General features: G+C 53.5%; 1 protein-coding gene and 1 non-coding gene across 2 annotated transcripts in view; one reads left to right on the top strand and one right to left on the bottom strand.

Annotated features, from left to right (window-relative positions):
• The window catches only part of WNT7A (Wnt family member 7A), a 63,271-nt gene extending 60,293 nt beyond the window's left edge, over nucleotides 1-2,978 (bottom strand). Inside the window, exon 1 of the mRNA XM_061397238.1 lies at nucleotides 2,621-2,978. Within this exon, the coding sequence (XP_061253222.1) occupies nucleotides 2,621-2,691 (71 nt within the window). The 5' untranslated portion in view covers nucleotides 2,692-2,978. The remainder of the gene's footprint in view (nucleotides 1-2,620) is intronic.
• A 6,765-nt stretch (nucleotides 2,979-9,743) lies between these two features.
• TRNAC-ACA (transfer RNA cysteine (anticodon ACA)) lies at nucleotides 9,744-9,815 on the top strand. The gene has a single exon. It is a non-coding gene; the product is annotated as a tRNA-Cys (tRNA).
• The last annotated feature ends 10,456 nt before the right edge of the window (nucleotides 9,816-20,271 follow it).

Here is a 20,271-nt window from a genome sequence, read left to right as displayed (position 1 = left end):
ACCTTGAGGGTCCCCTCCCTGACCATCCCGCCTAAGGGAACCTGTCTTCCCACTCCATCCCTCCTAACTTTCCATCCCAATCACGAGCCTCAGAAACGTCACTCAGGCTGCGTGCCTGCCACACAGAGGCACCCCCAACTCGGACGCATCCGTGAGCTTTGCAGGGTGCCTACTATACGCAAAGGCAGCATGGCCGTGCCGCCACACACACTGGACCACGAGGCCTCTCTGAACAGCCCTCCTGGGCAGGGACCGTCACGTCCATTTCACGTGTCCCCTCTGCACAGCTGAAAGCCGAGGCTCACAGAGGGTGAGACCTGGAGACTGACAAGTGCTCTCGGTCATTCGTCTCAGCCTCTAAAACATGGAGCTAGAAGGGTGTGCACTATTTGAGGAAGAGACAGCATAAGAAGAATAAGTCAAGCAGAGATGCTCTGGCCACAAGACGGGAGATGCCTCTGAACACCTAGCTGACCACCAGGAAACCCCCTCCACCGGCAGAGAGTGAAATTATACATTTGGGGGAAAAATAAAATTCAGAGGCACAAATAGTCTCAAAGCTAAGCGCTCAGGCCTAGGGTGCCACCAAAGCTTCCTTCACCTAGAAGCTGTGCGACCTTGGGCAAGTTACATCTCCTCTCTGTGCTTAGGTCTCCCCATTGCTAAAATGAGGGTATTAACTAGGCCTCCTCTCAAAGGGCGGCTGAAAAATTAAACGTGGGAAGTGCTCCCAAGGTGTCAGGCACACAGGGAGCACTCAATAAATGAGCTGCTATAGTAGTTACTGTTATTGGGTCTGATTGTTCCAAAAGGCTGGTGCCTGAGTCACCGGAACTATCCAGATAAGAATACACAGGTGCCTTGCCATCCATCGGAACCAGAAGGCCTCTTGGGAGAGAGCTGTGAAACTTCACCCTTCATGCCCATTTTACAGATGGATAAGCCGAGGTGCAGAAGGCAGCAGGGCCTGGCCGCAAACCACCCTGCCACTCCCCGCCTGACCTGGCCCTCTCTCCCCACCCCAAAGGGCGGCCGCAGGACGGAAGGGGGGCGCTCCAGTGCTCCCTCCCTCCGTCCCTCTGGGCGGCTGGATCCCTGCGGGGACCGTGAGGTCTCGGCGCCGGCGGCGGGAGGTCGGGCGGGTGGGGCGGCCAGGGGAGGTTATTTTCTGTTGTTTTCCCTCTCTCTCTCTCGGCTCCCGGGTCCCTCCGCCCCGTTTCTAATTAAAAAGGAGATAAAGCCGCACGCGGCCAGCGCCAATCAGCCCCACCGGCTTCCTGGATGCGCGCGGGGCGGTGGGGCGCGGGCCAAGATGAAGATTAAAGCAGGGGGGAGAAAAAAAAGCAAAGCCACCCAGACGCGGGCGAATCAATAACACTTAAAACAGCCGCAGGCAGGCAGCGCGCGAGCCCCGCAGCCGCCTCCCGGCCCGCGGTCACGGCTGGCAGCCGCCTGGTCCGCTTCGTGCGCACCTGCTGGCCGCCGCGGCCGGTCAACTTGCGAGATCGCCGGAGCCGCGGGGCGGGGAGGCGGGGGAAGCGAGTGACAAAACACAAAGGGTCCATCACACACACACACACACATACACACCTCGCCGCAGAGCCTGCAGTCCGCTCCCTCCCCAAGCGGAGCTGGGGGCGCCGCTCGTGTGAAACCTGCCAAGGTGGCCCCGGCGCGTCGGAACCCCCCATCCATCCCTGGAGCCCCTGCCCCCACGCTTCACGCGCACTATCTCCGAAGTACAAAGGGTGACTGGCCCTGCAAACGCAGCTCCAAGACGCGTCCCGGGCCGCCCCCTCCCACCTTCCAGCCCGAGCGGCCCCCCGACCCCCCCGGCCCACCTACTAGAAACGCCAGGGTGAGGTGGGGAGGGCCGCTCGGCGGACGCGCCGGCCGCCTCGGGTGCCCAGCTTTAGGGGGCGGGCTGCCCCGCCTCTCGCCAGCGCTGGCTCGCGAGCTTGCGTCCCTGGGTGTCTCGGGCCATCTCCAGCTCTACCCTTGTGTGCGTCTGCTCGGGTGGCTGGCGCTGTCCCCTCGGCCCGGGGGTCTGAGGGTCCCTAGAAACGCGTGGTGCCCAGGCTTCTGTGCTTTGGCCCAGCGAACGTCCCTCCCTGCGGGTACCTGTTCCCTGCTCTCAGACCCGCCCCGCCTGCCACCCGGGGACTGCCCTGCTCTAGGAGCGGCTGTGCCCGCCCCTCTGTGGACACTTTCTCTCGGGCTCTGGGGGGCTGAGCTCCCTGGGAGCTGCTGTGGTCCTGGCTGGTGGTCCCATGCCCCGGTCCGAGTGTCCCTGGGAGGCGCTGACCCTTTGCAGCGGGGGACCCTGTTCAGAGTCCTCCGCACTGGAGCGTCCAAGCTGGGTTGTCCTTAGCTTGGGGTGGGGGGGCTTCCTCCCTCGGGCATTCCCAGGACGGCCGTGTCTCTGGAGCTGTGCGCGCCCCTAGGGCTCGCGCCTGCGGGGGCCCTCTGTGCGCCCACAGCTCCCGCACCTCACCCCCTCAGCCTATCTGCGGAGCCAAGGAAGTTGGCGGCCGGCGGCGGCTCGCGGGCAGCTCAACCCCTCCCCGAGACACGCCAACTTTGCCGGGACGCGCGTGCAGGGGGTGCGAGCGGCCCTTACCCGATCCGGAGGTAGACCATGCCCAGGCTGAGAAAGAGGTGGCCCAGGCAGCGCCGCGCTTTCCGGTTCATAGTCCCCGCTGGCCGCCGGGGCCGCGGGCCGGGCCGGGCTGATCCCGCGGGCCGGCCTTGGCGGGGCAATCCACATAGCCCGCCCTGGAGGCGCGGGCCGAGGCTTCCCGAGGCCGTCTGTCGTGCGCCCGTCCGCGCGCTCGGCGCCTGAGCCTCGCCGGGAGCGCGGGAGCCACCGAGCCCCGGGGAGGAGGGAGGAGCGAGCGCGGCGCGGGGCGACGCCGGGCTGCGCGCAAGCGGCCGGGGCGAGTGTGCGAGGCGCGGGGCGTGCGGGGGCGCTGCAGCCGCCCGCCCCCGCCCCTCCCACCGTCCCCCGCCCCCTCCCCGCCCGCCTCCCCGGAGCGCCCGCCCCGCGCCCCCGCGCCCGCGGGACAGGGCCTCCTGCTCCGAGCGCGCTCGCGCTTGCCCCACGCGCTCCCGCGGCGCCCCCTCCCGGCTCCGGGGCGCCCAGCCGGGTGGGGGGCAATGGGAGTCCTCACGAGCCGCCACTCCGGCTCCAACTCGCCAACTGCGGGGCGAACGGACGCGCAGGGACAGCCCTCCGGTTGGGGGGGAATCGGAGCTAAGCCGAGAACCCTCGCTCGCGCCCGGGCCTGCCTCCCGGTCCCTCTGAGTGCTCGGAGCTGGGGGCGGGGGTAGGGGTCGTGGAGAGCTCACCCCCCGTCTCCCCAGCTTTGGGGGAGGGCGCCCCCTTTAGCAGGGCTAGTGGCGGAGGAGGATGACTTGGCTCAGCGTATTCCTCCTCACCCCCGTCTATTCGAGGCGGGGCGGCAGGTGGGTGCCCAGGTGAGACAGCCTCCGCTGGAATCCCGCTCCTGGAGGACAGTCGGAGTCGGGCGGAGGCCTGGACTCCCCGCTCGCAGCCCAGACGCGGGGCGGCCGAGCCGCCTGAGGGCTCCGGGCGCAGCCGGCGGCTCAGCGCGCGCTCGCGGCGACACCTGGCGGGCGGTGCAGGTAGGCCTGGCTCGCTCGCGGGGACAGCGTCCGAGCTGGCCAGAGGTCCTGACCCCTTCCCGTGATACACAGCCCAGTCCAGTGAGCTAGGGGCTTTGGGACTCAGATTGCAACGAAAGAAATCGAGGCTCAGGGCAGCGAAGGTGTTTTCCCAAAGACACCAGCTGGAGGAGTGGCCGAGCTAGATTGCAAACAAGGCGTGCGTGACTCTAGTGAACAGCTCCCAGCTCCCCAGGGTTATCACTTCTGAATGGCTTTGCTAAATCACACAAGGTCAATGAAAACCACTATTCTAGCGTCCATTCCCGTTGCACAAATGTCTGTGCCATGCCCCAGGATGGGCGCCGTGGATATTTTAAGGAATAAGTATAACATCCTTCTCTCCGAGCTGATGGGGGAGGCAGACCCGAAGTAAACAAGTGCATAATTGGAGACGTCAGAGGGGCAGGTGCAGATGATAAGACAGAGTGATGGGGAGAGACAGCGCTGGGGCTGGAGGGTTGATTTTAGACATGAGACTTGAAGGGCAGGGATGAAAGGTCCAGCAGAGCAGGAAGGCAGGACAGAGGCTCACAGGTGGGCAGGAGCCCCAGGAGGGGATGAGGGCTGTGCTGCAGAGAGACGGAAGGCCAGTGAGGCCGGAGCGGGGAGATGGCATGCGGACCCCGTGGAGCCCCATGGCAGGCGAGCAGCTATCCTCCGCCTGTTTCTCCCAGCCCTGAGCAGCCGGCCTCCAGAAGGCCCCTCAAATGTGCTCTTTCTTCTCTACACGCACCATCAGTCTTAGACCAATGACACACTCAGGTCACAAATATTAGGGAACATTCAGAACCAGGGACTGGTTCACGACCAGGACGTTGGGGCAGGTGGATCAAATAAATCATTCAGTGTCTGCCGTCCAGAGGCAAGTAGTTTGAGGGCCAGTTTAACCGTCACATAGGTAGAACGTGCTGCATGCCGGGCGCTGTCATCAAGAACATCAGCAGATTAACTCAGTCCTCTCACGATACGATGAGATCGGTGTTACTCTTCTTGCTAATATGAACGGAGTGCTGGAGGGAATGGGGTGGGGAGGGCTGCAGAGGTGAGGCCCAAGAGGAGGCCTGGGGATACATTCAGGGTACAAGCTCTGGGAGATGGTGAGGGACAGGGAAGCCTGGGGTGCCTCAGTGGGGTTTGAACGAGTCAGAACAGCTCAGCGACTGCACAACAAGGAAAGTGAATAAGTATGGGCCTTCTCCGAAAGACAAGTGGGGTGTGACAGGCTCTGGTTTGTGCTTCAGAAGGCACATGGCGGCTATTATGGGACCAGTAGAGGGAGGCAGGACATGAGGTGGGAGGTTGTTGGGAGAGAGGGCTCAGGTTGGTGAAGACGCAAGGAGACCAGTGGATGCAGACAGTCTGAAGGCAGGGAGATGGGGTGAAGAGGCCCCAAAACAGGCTTCTGCCCTAGGAGGCAGGGTGGTTGATGAGGACAACACGGAGCCGGGCAGGAGAAGCTGGTCTGAGGCCCATGAACTTGGTTTTGGAGGTACCGAGTTTGATGTGCCTGTAGGTCACTGATTGGACAGGTGAATGTGTGTGCCGGGAGAGAGGGTGTGGGCTTCTGAGGGTGACTGAGGTCTCCGCAGCCAGCAGTTGGTTAAGCCAAGGCAGGGATGGGATACTGCCTTGGGAGGCAGAGAGGCTGAAAGTGTGAAAGTGTTAGTCCAACCCTTTGCCATCTGGTGGACTGTAGCCTGAACAGGCTCCTCTGTCCATGGGATTCTCCAGGCAAGAATACTGGAGTGGGTTGCCATGCCCTGCTCCAGGGTCCCCAACCCAGCGATTGAACTCGGGTCTCCTGCGTTGCAGGCAGATTCCTTACCATCTGAGCCACAGGGGAAGCTGAGTATGATGGAAGAAAGGCTGAGTATGATGGAGAGAACCAGCTAGGGGCAGGAGCAGCAGGAGCGGCTTGGGAGTCACTGAGAGAGCCAGGAAGGAGCAAGGAGCCTGCAGGGTCAGACCCTGCCAGGGAGGCGAGGGCATTTGGCATTTAGAGACCCCTCTTGAGCCACCTGCAGCGCACCTGGGGCAGGGCTGGGGCAGGGGGCTTTGGCGCCCCCTGCTGGAGTCAGAGAGAGGCTGCTTGATTCCCAAGGGTTGCAGTAATGGGTCCTAACACCCCTGGTGGAGTGGTTGCCAGACCAACTCTTAAGTGTGGGCTCTTAGAACAGGTCAAAGCCTGGCTCCACGTTTGTCTCTGTGACCTTGGGGCGGGTCCTCACAGCTCTCCTTGGCACTCCTGTAAACTGGGGGTGGTAACAGGTTCTACCTCTGAGCATCGTGAGGTTTGAGACACTCACATAAAGGGCTCAGAAGGCGGCCTGGAGCACAGAAAGGGCCGTGCACGCATTTGGGATGTTAAATCAATGGGGGTGGCCACAGATGTCACTCGGCGACACCACTGATCAGGAAAGGACATTGTGTGTAAGACAGTCTCTGCCTTCATTTGTGCTTACGAGAAAAATGTCAGCAACGCAAACCAGAGGTGAAGCTTTCATCACTAAAGTATTTGGAGGGCATGGAGATTCCCAAGAGCCAGGCTCCCGGTGACCTGCTGCCTGGGGCAGCCTGTGGTGAAAGTCAGGGCCTTTCCAGCACGAGCAACACAGAGCCGTGGGGCATGGGGCAGGGAGCTCACGTGGGAGCCCGGAGAGTGACATTCTCCTTGGTCGCTACTCTGCCTGGCTCCGAGGAAGTCACTGCATGTCTCCTCCTCTGTAAACTGGGGTGAGGATGATAACGCTACCTCACGAATTATATGCAGTCATGTATGTGAGCATTTAGCAGAGCGTCTGGTAGATACCATGCACTCAGCATGTGATAGCTATTTGATGCTGATGAAGATGATTTCCGTGATAATATTGTATATTGGGATCCAGCCCTTTAGGACCTTCAGGAATCTTAAAGGTCGTCTAGATCAGTGTTTTTCAAACTTCCAGGTGCAACAGAATGACTTGGTTACAAAAAAAAAAAAAAAAAAAAAAGTGCCCAGGTCCTCTCCTGGATTTCCTGGTGGAGGTGGGCATCGCTTCTCTGCTTATAACCAGCTCCCAAGGTACCGGCCAAGTCTGGCTTCACTGGAGTCCAGGCCTCACGCAGACCCCAGCCCCCTTTGGACCTGTCTTGGCTGAGTGGCGGCCACTGTGCCCAGAGCGCTCACGAATGACAAATTACACCACTGCTGCTGCTGCTAAGTCGCATCGGTCGTGTCCGACTCTGTGCGACCCCATAGACGGCAGCCACCAGGCTCCACCATCCCTGGGATTCTCCAGGCAAGAACACTGGAGTGGGTTGCCATTTCCTTCTCCAATGCATGAAAGTGAAAAGGGAAAGTGAAGTCGCTCAGTTGTGTCTGACTCTTAGCGACCCCATGGACTGCAGCCTACCAGGCTCCTCCGTCCATGGGATTTTCCAGGCAAGAGTACTGGAGTGGGGTGCCATTGCCTTCTCCAACAAATTACATTACACACTCACAAATTACATTACAAGGCCATTGTACACTAACTATAGTGTGTGGGAGGGGATGGGGAGCTTGGAGCTCACTTCGATTCAGGTAGGGGAAGAGCAGGTCTCCACTGTTTCTGGGCCTTGATGTCTCCAGCTCAGACACGGCTGGCTGCCCTATATGTGCATCTCCCCCAAAGGAACTTCTGCAGACACTTAGTTTTCCAGAGACAAGCTCAAGGGTCCAAGAGTGAGAATTTTAAAATTGTCTTATTTCAGTGCAACGTGAATAGAACATCCACAGATCTTGGACGACTGGGGATGACAGCTTTCTGACTGAAGGCCACCCTCCACTGACTGCCCTGCTTGAGTTTATCTCTGTGTTGACTGCCATTGACTATATTTAATCTGTAACTTGCTGACTTTAGAAGAGCCTATACTTAGTTTTATGATAGTATATACTAAACAATGTAATACAGGCAGACCTCTGAGTTATCGTGGGTTTGGTTCCAGACCACCAATGATCCAGACAGTAATGCAAATATCTCAATAAAGCAAGTCACAAGAATTTCTTGGTTTCCCAGTGCATATAAAGCTATGTTTATACTTTACTATACGATAGTCCGTTACGTGTGCAATAGCATTATGTCCAAAAAAAGTACACACTTTAAAAATACTCTGTTGCTAAAAAACGCTAACCATCATATGACCCTTCAGTGAGCTGTGGCCTTTTTGCAACAGTAACATAATGCCCACCCATCAGAGATCACCTTAACAAATAGAATAACGTTGAAAAAGTTGAAATATTTCGAGCATTACCAGAATGTAGCACAGAGACCCAAAGCGAGCAAATGCCATTGGAAAATGGGCGTTGATAGATTTACTGAACACAGGGTTGCCACAAACCTTCAATTTGTAAAAAATAAAAATAAAAAAATCTTTGAACCACTACAGCGAGGCATGCCTGTAACAAAAATTGGTCAAGTGAACATTTGGTGGAGGGGAGGAACACACAGACAGCCTCCTCAAGCTCAAGAAGCACTGTCCATGATTGTTTCCGAGGACTGTCATGGTTTGTGAGCCCATAGGTGGAGCCTCACATGGGATTTTCCACTGACCTTGGGGTTAAAGTCATTACAAGGCCATTGTACACTAACTATAGTGTGTGGGAGGGGATGGGGAGCTTGGAGCTTGGTGGTACCGGAATCCTGTTTGTCACTTCTGGACTCCATCCTTCCCGTCTGTACGCTGAGCAGCTTGGGCAAGTCTAGTGCATCTTCCAGAGGCACGTATAGGACCGGACACCTGTTTGCCATGAGGAGTCTGCAGCCAGTGGTTTTATCTGTGAGACTTCATGTCCAGGCCAGAGTACCAGGAACACGAGGAGCTGGTGGCAACAGATGAAGAGGCCAAGTCCCCCTTCAGAGCCCATTTCTGCCCGTGTGACCTTGAACGAGCAACTCATCCCCAAGACTCTGTTTTCTCCTCTTCCTGCCACAGGCGCTCATCCTTCTGCCGTAAGGTCCCTGAGAAGCCCCTTTTGGAAAGCACCTGAAGCTATTCTTAAACACACATCTGAGTGCTCCAGCCGCACGGGCCTCAAGGACTGCTGGCAGCTCACGTGGGCTTCTGGTCACCTTGGGAGCAAGGTGCTTATCACAATTCCGCCCCCAAGGTCTTCCTCAGGATAATCTGTCCCTGGTGATTCATCTCATGGGCTGGGTCCTTCCTCTTGGGCCTGAAATATCTCCCTCCCTCCACCATTCCTGGGTCAGGCCTGTGACCCCCCCACACACCATGTGACTTCCTCCGGGGACTGGCCATGGGCCCCTGCCCGCCAGCCAGTCCTCCAGTCCCTGGCTGGGGACCCATTTTGGGCCTGACATATTAGGCAGGGCTCAGTCAGGGTGGAGGAAACCCGCAGCGTGTTGTGCTGGGGAAAAAGTGCATTCCTATGTCTGGCCCCCACCCTGGTCCAGCCACGCCTCTGCCTTCAGTGGGCTGGGCTTCCGCCGCACATCCTGGCCCAGCCTGGCCCTTTATCACCCGGCTGCCACGTGGTACCCTACCCCTCGGGCACACACATCTCCAGGGCGGCTTCCGGCCTGGCTGGGGCAGAGGGCTTGGCCAGTGTGGAAGCTTCCCCCCAAGTTTGTGGAAGCGATCTTTTTCTGGAGCCAAGGACAGCTCTTTGGAGAAGGTCAGGAGATGGGCACACACCTCCCAGCTCCACGGAGAACTTGCTCTGTGACTTTAGGCAAGCGAGTCTACCTCTCCGATCTTAGCTTCCCCAATTTTAAATAGAAAATACCATCTCCAGTTGCTGTGAGACTAAAGAAGGTAATACAGGTACACTGATGCCCAGGTTCTACCTCCAAGCAGTAAATCAGCATTTCTGAGGGGTAGGTCCCAGGCACTGAACACAGTGAAGGATGGAAAAAATGGTGAATTGCCAAAGCTTTAAAGCAGACCAACATGGGTTTGAATTCTGGCTCTGTTATATAATGACGGTGCCTTGAATAGATCATTAGCCTCTTAGAAACTCCGTTGACTTGTCCATCAGATGGGAAAATAGTACTCACTTCCCAGTGAAGTCATCAAGGACTTCCCTGGTGGCTCAGATGGTAAAGCATCTGCCTACAATGCGGGAGACCCAGGTTCGATCCCTGGGTTGGGAAGATCCTCTGGAGAAGGAAATGGCAACCCACTCCAGTGCTCTTGCCTGGAAAATTCCATGGACGGAGGAGCATTGTAGGCTACAGTTCATGCGGTCGCAAAGAGTCGGACAGGACTAAGCGACTTCACTTTCTTTCCCAGTGCTGGTAGGAGAGTTAAAGGGAGTGATTCCTACCAGCTGCTTGGCACTTAGGAAGCACTCAAGTGACCCTGTGAGGATGGACCCTTATCCAGTCACCACTAAACATCCAACAAGTCTGTGCCTGACCCACAGCTGGCACTTCAAACATCTGTGAGTAAATGATGAGGCTGTTGTGACTATAGATTAAAAGGTGATGAAGAAACACAAGTTACCATTGAAGATGAAGCTTCTGTCTTTTGACTTAAAAAGCTACATTTCCCAGCATTGTCCGCAGAACTCTGTTCTGGCCAGGGAGACTCAGGTGCAAGTCTCCAGGCTCCTGGTCCCTTGGGTTCCCCCTTCTTTGCTGACCTCTGGCCACCATCTTGAGAAAGGTGGCAGACTGGAAAACAAGAAGGATCCGGGGACGTGGTCGAGCTGCCATTGCAGCTCAGGCTGCCCAACTCTGGGCTTTATTATTTTCCCCCAAGTGAAAGAAACTTGGCGTAGACCCCTGGTTGGGAACTTTTGTTTCTACGATAGGAAAGGGGATGCGCTGAAATTCCTCATTGTCCTGCTCTCTGTCCACAGCTCTCAGCCTCCAGGTAAATCTAGGACAAGACTAGCAGCCTGTGTCACTCATTCCCTCCTCAGACCTCTGGGGCTGGGTTAGAGGCACCATAGGGAATCTGCCCAGCTCTGAAACTGAGCCCTGGGGCAGAATTAGCTATATGTCTTGTCCAGCCCCCTCTGGCCTCCCCAGAAGGTTCAAGGAGAGAGAGTGACTCTCCCCTTCCCCAGATGCCAACCTCGTACCAAAAGCTCCTGTCTCCTGGGTAGTCTTTGGAGTCAGGAAAATCTAACTCGGAATCTTGACTCCTCCACTGATCTGCCATAGGCAACGTGTCTTTGAACAAAGCTCGAGGTTCACATTCATCAGTCGAGGCTGTGCCCACCAAGAGATAAAACTAAGCATGTATATCAGAGGGGGAAAAGCCAAGGTAATAGGGCTGGAGGTGAGTAATGCTCCCAATAAACCCAGAACTGAAATTAAATATCCAAGGGAAGGGAGGCAGCAGAGTAAATGTAATATCAAAGGCCTTGGAATTATGAAAACAATAGCCCAACAGCAGAATGTTGGGTGTGGGCATGAAGAAAATGTGAGGAACTTACTTTTTTCATGCTCCGTATTAGGGAAAAGGGCTTCCCTGGTGGCTCAGAGGGTAAAGCATCTGCCTGCAATGCGGGAGACCTGGGTTCGATCCCCGGGTCAGAAAGATCCCCTGGAGAAGGAAATGGTAACCCATTCCAGTACTTTTGCCTGGAAAATGCCATGGACAGAGGAGCCTGGTAGAGTACAGTCAATGGGATCACAAAGAGTCGTACATGACTGAGCAACTTCACTTTCATAGTAGGGAAAAATTGAGCCAAGGGCAAAACGTGTAACTTAAAGAGAATCAGTGACCCCCAGCTTCTCAATGTTCTTCATAATCTTGGCGGGGGGAGTCTTGTAGGAAATATCTGTTATGGTAGCAAACAATCAAATTAGCAACTGCTTTTATTTCATTTAAATTCTCTTTGTTAAATTCAATAAGCTTCATATATTTTAAAATTTAGCAAATAGTGTGATCCCCTTCACAGAATTCTTTCTGATTCCTTTTGCCCTCCCTCCCTTCCATCCAATCTCCCCCCAGTTTTTTCTCCTTCTTGCCTCCTGCCATATATAGGCCTACAAAGATATCTGTGATGATGTTGCTAATATTAATGTTGGACATTTGGGGTACTAGAATTTGCTATGATTACCCCTACCCCCACCCCCAATTTTCGCAGCATTTTGCTATCTAGCTTGAATTCTTTAGAAAGGCATTTAGCAATTTTATGAAGATAAAATCATTTCCCCCCAAAATTAACAGCACTTAGTTCATAGGGTTTGTGAGCATTGAATAAGATGACCAGGAAAGCACCTGGTGTAGCGTGGTCCCCAGATCCCTGCCTTGTCATATCATGTCCTGTCCCTGCCTCTCCCACGTGGAAGCCCCATTCTTCTCCCTTTGGCAAACGTCTATTCATCCTTCAAAGCCGACTCCAATGTGAAGAATTTCCTGACACATATGTCCCATTAATCAGATCCTCTACTCTGGACACAGTCCAAGCAGTGACAGCTCAGCGTCCCAGGGTTAATGTTCAGAGGTCTTGGGTACTGACTTCTACTGTTTTTTTGTCTTCAGGCCTCCCTTAATTCCCCAACCTTTCAGTATATCCTTTCAAACAATTATTTTCATTTAAATTCCTAAATCCAGTTTCTGCAGCTTGCAATTCAAGTACCCACCTGTTGCCCTGCCTCCCCAGCTTTGAGTTACAGGCTAGGAAAGGTTTGTGGATGAAACTCAGTGGAGGCTATGGGCTATCCTTCCCTCCACCCAACCTTCTGAAGGACACGGAATGGGACTGAGACGTGTGCAGCCTCATTCTTCCAGGTCCTGGGCAGGGGCGCCCAGAGTTCGTGCTTGTAAAGGAACTGGTCCTTTAATGAGGAAACCGGGCGACTTACTGGAAGACACACAGCTCTGGACGGACAGGCAGCGGGCCGGGTCTCCGTGCACGTCTCCGCACTCAGGGCCCGGGCTCTGGGGGCCCCGTCCCCGGCTCTCCCCTGCGTCCACCCTCCGTCTAGCTCACAGAGCGACACGCGCTCCCCGGCTCCTCAGCCCCGCCGCGAGCCCCGGGACCACGGGGCTATCAGCAGCTCCAGTCCGCAGATGCAGAGACCGAGACTCGGCGGGGACGGGTCGGCCCCAAGGTCCTCCGGTTGCGATGTGGGGGCCTGGACGCGAGCCGAGGCCGCGGCGGTCCGAAACCCAGGGGCTGCCCCTCAGCCCGCGTGGCCTCTGCGGGGTGGTGTACGACCGGCTCTCTCAGAGCGGCCCGGCCGCTGACGGGTGGACAGGGGCAGGGGGTTCCTGGGGTGACCGAAGAAGGCGACGAGGCTGCGGGTGGAGACGGCTGTGCGGGACACAAGCCGAAGGGAGGCCAAATAGGGCCGAGCTGGACCCGGCAAGGACCGTAGCGCCCAGCCAGGGAAGCGCGCGAATCGCGATTGTTCCACGGGTCGACAGCGGCAGAGCAGGTGGGCCGAGCGGAGCCGAGCGGGGCTGAGGAGAGCCGAGCGGAGCCGAGCAGGTGGACAGAACCTGTCGGGTAGAGCCGAGCGGAGCCGAGCGGAGCCGAGTGCGGCCGAGCGGGGCTGAGGAGAGCCGAGCGGAGCCGAGCAGGTGGACAGAACCTGTCGCGTAGAGCCGAGCGGAGCCGAGCGGAGCCGAGTGCGGCCGAGCGGGGCTGAGGAGAGCCGAGCGGAGCCGAGCAGGTGGACAGAGCCTGTCGGGTAGAGCCGGGCGGAGACGAGAGGAGCCGAGCGGGGCTGAGGAGAGCCGAGCGGAGCCGAGCAGGTGGACAGAGCCTGTCGGGTAGAGCCGAGCGAGGCGGAGCGGAGCCGAGAGGGGCAGAGGAGAGCCGAGCGGAGCCGAGCAGCTGGCCAGAGCCTGTCGGGTAGAGCCGAGCGGAGCCGAGTGAAGCCGAGTGGGGCCGAGCGGGGCTGAGGAGAGCCGAGCGGAGCCGAGCGGGGCCGAGCGGGGCTGAGGAGAGCCGAGCGGAGCCGAGTGGAGCCGAGTGGGGCCGAGCGGGGCTGAGGAGAGCCGAGCGGAGCCGAGCGGAGCCGAGCGGGGCCGAGCGGGGCTGAGGAGAGCCGAGCGGAGCCGAGCAGGCGGACAGAGCCTGTCGGGTAGAGCCGAGCGGAGCCGAGAGGAGCCGAGCGGGACTGAGGAGAGCCGAGTGGAGCCGAGCAGGTGGAGAGAGCCTGTCGGGTAGAGCCGAACGGAGCCGAGAGCAGCCGAGCGGGGCTGAGGAGAGCCGAGCGGAGCCGAGCAGGTGGACAGAGCCTGTCGGGTAGAGCCGGTCGGGGCCGAGAGGAGCCGAACGGGGCTGAGGAGAGCCGAGTGGAGCCGAGCAGGTGGACAGAGCCGGTCGGGTAGAGCCGGTCGGGGCCCAGCGGGGCCGAGCGGAGCTGAGAAGAGCGGAGCGGAGCCGAGCGGGGCCGAGCGGGGCCGAGCTAGTCCCCGGGAGGCGAGCGGGTGACCGCAAGGGTGACTGAGTGGGTCACGCCTAGTGGAGGCGGTGGCGGGACTTGATAGGGGTGAAGCTGCTCTGGAAGTCCTGCGATCCTTCGCGTTTAGACCCCACCTTTTCAGGCTAAACAGGGGAAGCGGGGCGCTTCGTTCGCTAGGCCCCTGAGGTAACGTCAGAGGAGTCTTTTCCTGTGGCGGCTTCGGTTTCCCGGTTTGCACAGCTCGGGCTGTGGATGGTGGAGACCGTGTGCCCTGTCTGCCGGGACTGGGTATCACCTCTCTGGGTTGGGGCCCTCGGGTCCGGTTAACCTGGGAGGGGTCCTGGGGGACAGGTCTCAGGCTGAAATTGCCCGTCAGGTTGTTCGGAGAAGCGCGTCCCCGCCTCGTCGTCTGGTGGCCGTGTCCCCGGTCCGGGGCGGGGGTGGGACGGACAAACGACCCCAGCCGAGCCTGGGCTGCGCCGGCGTTTGGACCTGATGTGGGAGGCGCTCCCTGGGCTCCGGGCGGTGAAGGAGTCCGGAGTCGGAGGACGGCCTTGGCCCGGGCGGGGGCGACCTCACCCGTGAGATGGGTGGACACGCCCTCCTGTCGGAATGTTCAGAAAGAGGCTTGGGGGATGCTCGGGGTAAGGACTTCGGCAGTATTATCCTGTGGTCTGTATGTGGTAAGATGTCACCCCTTTTAATTCCTAATGAAAAGTGTTACGTGCCAGGCACTGTTTAAGCCGGGGTGGGATGGGGGGCATAGACATGAACATTATAACCGAGTAATCCCTGCTTGTATTCTGGTAGGAGGCAGCTATTCCTGTGATCTGGCCCCAAAATTCAGGCAGAAGCACAGCTTGGACCAGCTGTCCACGTGTCATCTGATCCCTTCTCACAGTCCGTGCCTGTATTCCTAGGATGGTTTGTTCTAAAACATACATTTGATCGTGTCACTTAGGTGCTAAGAGCCCTTCGGTGCCAATGAGATAAAGGCCTCCCTCAGAGCTGGCCCTGCCTGCCTTTTCAGGCGCATCTCCTTTCCCTCCCCAGATTTTCAGGAACGCTTGGCTACATCCCTCTGCTCTTTGCATTTTTTTCACCCGCTTTCTTGTTTAGAATATTTAGACGTGCTCGGCTCGGTGTTGACACGAGATGGCGCCAAAACTGTGCGCAAGGCTTTTTCTGCTGCTGCTGTTGCTGCTAAGTCGCTTCAGTCGTGTCCGACTCTCTGCGACCCCATAGACGGCAGCCCACCAGGCTCCCCGATCCCTGGGATTCTCCAGGCAAGAACACTGGAATGGGTTGCCATTTCCTTCTCCAATGCATGAAAGTGAAAAGTGAAAGTGAAGTCGCTCAGTCGTGTCCGACTCTTAGCGATCCCATGGACTGCAGCCCACCAGGCTCCTCCATCCATGGGATTCTCCAGGCAAGAGTACTGGAGTGGGGTGCCATTGCCTTCTCCTAAGGCTTTCTCTAGCGCCCACTGAACATGGGAACTGGCTCGGTTGTTGGGCCTTTTAGAAAGCCACTTAAAACTTGTTTTATTAGCAGTTTGTATCTTTTTAGCACACCTCTCAATGAATTTTATGTATCTAATTAATTTTCCAAATATGAACCTAAATGGGCTTCCCAGATGGCGCTAGCGGTAAAGAACTGCTTGCTGATGCAGAAGACTTAGGAGATGCGGGTTCGATTCCTGGGTCAGGACGATCCCCTGGAGGAGGAAATGGCAACCCACTCCAGTATTCTTGCTTGGAGAATCCCATGGACAGAGAAGCCTGGAGGGCTACAGTCCATGAGGTCACAAAGAGTCAGACACGAATGAATGGAGGTACTGTTCATGCACACCTAGGCTTGAACACATATTAGTTTATTCTCTCACAGTTCAGCAAATAAACCTGAAGCTGAAAAACAGGTGTAGTTGAGGTTAGTTCCTCGTGTCCCATGCCTCTTTCCCAGCCTTCCGGATCACCAGTAACCTTCAGCATCCTTCCTTGTGCTGTTCTTCCTTCATGCGTCTGTGTGTCCTCTTGCTTCTTATAAGGAAACCAGTCAGTGGAGTTAGGACCCACCCTGGTCTAGTACGACCTTGTCTTAAATAATTGTATCTTCAAAGACTTCATTTCCAAATAGGACAACCTTTTGAAGTTCTGGGTGAATTTTGGAGGTTGCTGTTTAACCAATTATAAAACTTCTAAATTTGAAGGGGACACCATTCAATCCATTAAACTCTTAGGAATGTAGTAAATGTGGGAAATCCTTCAGCTATAGCTCAACTCTTTTCCAGCAGTTGTAAGAACTCCGTTGGGTGCAGACAGTGTAGGAAAGTCTTCAACTCTAAATGATCCTCGTTAGGAATTGGAGAATTCATCCTAGAGAGCACTCATCTATAACTGCAATTAATGGGGAAAAACTTTTCAAAATAACTTCTCTTTTATTCAATAAGAAAAATTCATAGTGTATATAAATCTTCTGAATGTAATCAATATTTAAAAGCTTTCAGATGCCTCATTAACCACAGAAACTGCACACTGGACAGAAATCCCAAGAGTATAATGTCAGCAAAACTTTAGCAGGAAAGTGGAGCCCATTTACCTCAAAGATTTCAAACTTATTAATATATTTTTATGTTTATACTGAGGTAAAATTGGCATATAATGTTATATTACTTTCAGGTGTACAACATAATGATCTGTTATCAGTATGTATTGCAAAATAAGTTTAGGTAACATCCATTACCATACATAGTTACAAATTCTTTGTTTTCTTGTGATAAGGACTTTTAAGATCTACTGTCTTAATGCAAATCAAAACCACAATGAGGTACCATTTCACGCCAGTCAGAATGGCTGCGATCCAAAAGTCTACAAGCAATAAACACTGGAGAGGGTGTGGAGAAAAGGGAACCCTCTTACACTGTTGGTGGGAATGCAAACTAGTACAGCCACTATGGAGAACAGTGTGGAGATTTCTTAAAAAACTGGAAATAGAACTGCCATATGACCCAGCAATCCCACTGCTGGGCATACACACCGAGGAAACCAGAATTGAAAGAGACATGTGTACCCCAATGTTCATTGCAGCACTGTTTATAATAGCCAGGACATGGAAGCAACCTAGATGTCCATCAGCAGACGAATGGATAAGAAACCTGTGGTACATATACACAATGGAATATTACATGGCCATTAAAAAGAATACATTTGAATCAATTCTAATGAAGTGGATGAAACTGGAGCCTATTATACAGAGTGAAGTAAACCAGAAAGAAAAACACCAATACAGTATACTAATGCATAATGCTTTATTGACTATGCCAAAGCCTTTGACTGTGTGGATCACAATAAACTGTGGAAAATTCTGAAAGAGATAGGAATACCAGACTACCTGACCTGCCTCTTGAGAAATCTGTATGCAGGTCAGGAAGCAACAGTTAGAACTGGACATGGAACAACAGACTGGTTCCAAATAGGGAAAGGAGTACATCAAGGCTGTATATTGTCACCCTGCTTATTTAACTTATATGCAGAGTATATCATGAGAAACACTGGACTGGAAGAAACACAAGCTGGGATCAAGATTGCTGGGAGAAATATCAATAACTTCAGATATGCAGATGACACCACCCTTATGGCAGAAAGTGAAGAGGAACTAAAAAGCCTCTTGATGAAAGTGAAAGAGGAGAGTGAAAAAGTTGGCTTAAAGCTCAACATTCAGAAAACGAAGATCATGGCATCTGGTCCCATCACTTTATGGGAAATAGATGGGGAAACAGTGGAAACAGTGTCAGACTTTTGGGGGGGGGCTCCAAAATCACTGCAGATGGTGACTGCAGCCATGAAATTAAAAGACGCTTACTCCTTGGAAGGAAAGTTATGACCAACCTAGATAGCATATTCAAAAGCAGAGACGTTACTTTGCCAACAAAGGTCCGTCTAGTCAAGGCTATGGTTTTTCCAGTGGTCATGTATGGATGTGAGAGTTGGACTGTAAAGAAGGCTGAGCGCCAAAGAATTGATGCTTTTGAACTGTGGTGTTGGAGAAGACTCTTGAGAGTCCCTTGGACTGCAAGGAGATCCAACCAGTCCATTCTGAAGGAGATCAGCCCTGAGATTTCTTTGGAAGGAATGATGCTAAAGCTGAAACTCCAGTACTTTGGCCACCTCATGCGAAGAGTTGACTCATTGGAAAAGACTCTGATGCTGGGAGGGATTGGGAGCAGGAGGAGAAGGGGACGACAGAGGATGAGATGGCTGGATGGCATCACTGACTCGATGGACGTGAGTCTGAGTGAACTCTGGGAGTTGGTGATGGACAGGGAGGCCTGGCGTGCTGCGATTCATGGGGTCGCAAAGAGTCGAACACGACTGAGTGACTGAACTGAACTGAATGCGTGTATATGGAATTTAGAAAGATGGTAACGATAACCCTGTATGCAAGAGAGCAAAAGAGACACAGATGTATAGAACAGTCTTTTGGACTCTGTGGGAAAGGGTGAGGGTGGGATGATTTGGGAGAATGGCACTGAAACATGTATATTATCATATGTGAAATGAGTCGCCAGTCCAGGTTCGATGCATGATATAGGGTGCTCGGGGCTTGTGTACTGGGATGACCCAGAGGGATGGGATGGGGAGGCAGGTGGGAGGGGGAGTTCAGGATGGGGAACACATGTACACCCATGGCGGATTTATGTCAATGTATGGCAAAAACCAATACAATATTGTAAAGTAAAATAAATAAAACTGAAAAAAAAACAAAAAGAAAAAAAAGACTTACTATCTTAACAGCAGTCAAATTGCAATATAGCATTATTAACTATAGTCACCATGCTCTACATTATATCCCCAGGACTTATTTGTTTTATAACTGGAAGTTTATGCCCTTTGACCCCCTACACCCACTTTGTCCCCCAACCCTCACTTCTAGTAATCACGTCTGTTCTCTGTAGAGAGCTGAGGTGTTGGGGGTTTTTTTGTTTCTTTCATTTTTCTTTTTTGGTTCCACATATAAGTGAAACTACACAGCATTTGTACAGTCCTTCTCTGACTTATTTTACTTAGCATAACGCCATCAATGTCCATCTATGGCACAAAGACTAGATTTCATTCCTTATTATGACTGGATAATATTTCATTGTATATATTTCATATATATATCACATTTTAAAAATCTATTCATCCATAGATGGATACAGGTTTTTTCCCCATATCTTGGCTATTGTAAATAATGCTGCAGTGGACATGGACGTACAGATATCTTTTAAAATTACTGTTTTTTGTTTTCTTTGAGTGAATACCCAGAAGTGGAATTGCTGGATCATATGGTAGTTCTGTTTTTAATTTTTTGAGGGGCCTCCTTACTGTTTTCCATAATGGCTGATTTTTTTTTTACCACTTGAGCCACCTGGGAAGCCACACTACCCTTACTAATGTACGAAATTCATCAGAATGTGTGCAAGCCCCTAAGTTCCTTATCATGCAAGAACTCATGCATATGAGTACAAAATAGGTGAGATACATTTAAGTGGAAAAACCAGTCTGGGAAAATCATCTGGAAATGAAACCTCTTTGTTCATCACTAAATTTCTGTTGTGTACAAACCTAATTATTTTATTAATTTGGAAAATGTGAAACTCATATAAACATATTCAAAAGTTGGTATTGTTTGATACCAAACTAAAGATAAAAACTTATAAGACCATAAGCCTTCAGGATAAAGTTTATAATTTTTTCCATGTTAAATAATTCAGGTAACAGTGTAAAAATTCCATATATTTGAATGGAATAGGAATATACTAGGATATAACTTCAGTTATATTTTTCAGTTATAACTGGAAGTTATAACTTTCAGTATCTTACTTCACTTTTAAACAACAAATTAAAAAATATGTATTTTTATGAGGGTCATGTACCACATATCAAACTAGAATTGTTACATATTTTAAGAAGTAACATTATTTTATGTATCACTGCTGCTGCTGCTGCTAAGTCGCTTCAGTCGTGTCCGACTCTGTGCGATCCCATAGATGGCAGCCCACCAGGCTCCCCCATCCTTGGCATTCTCTAGGCAAGAGTATTGGAGTGGGGTGCCATTTCCTTCTCCAATGCGTGAAAGTGAAAAGTGAAAGTGAAGTCGCTCAGCTATGTTGGACTCTTAACAGACCCCCATGGACTGCAGCCTACCAGGCTCCTCCACCTATGGGATTCTCCAGGCAAGAGTACTGGAGTGG

Source organism: Bos javanicus, chromosome 22, assembly GCF_032452875.1.
Source record: "Bos javanicus breed banteng chromosome 22, ARS-OSU_banteng_1.0, whole genome shotgun sequence".
Taxonomy (NCBI): domain Eukaryota; kingdom Metazoa; phylum Chordata; class Mammalia; order Artiodactyla; family Bovidae; genus Bos; species Bos javanicus.
Note: the sequence above shows the minus strand (reverse complement) of the source record. Positions and strands in the feature narration are given on the sequence as shown.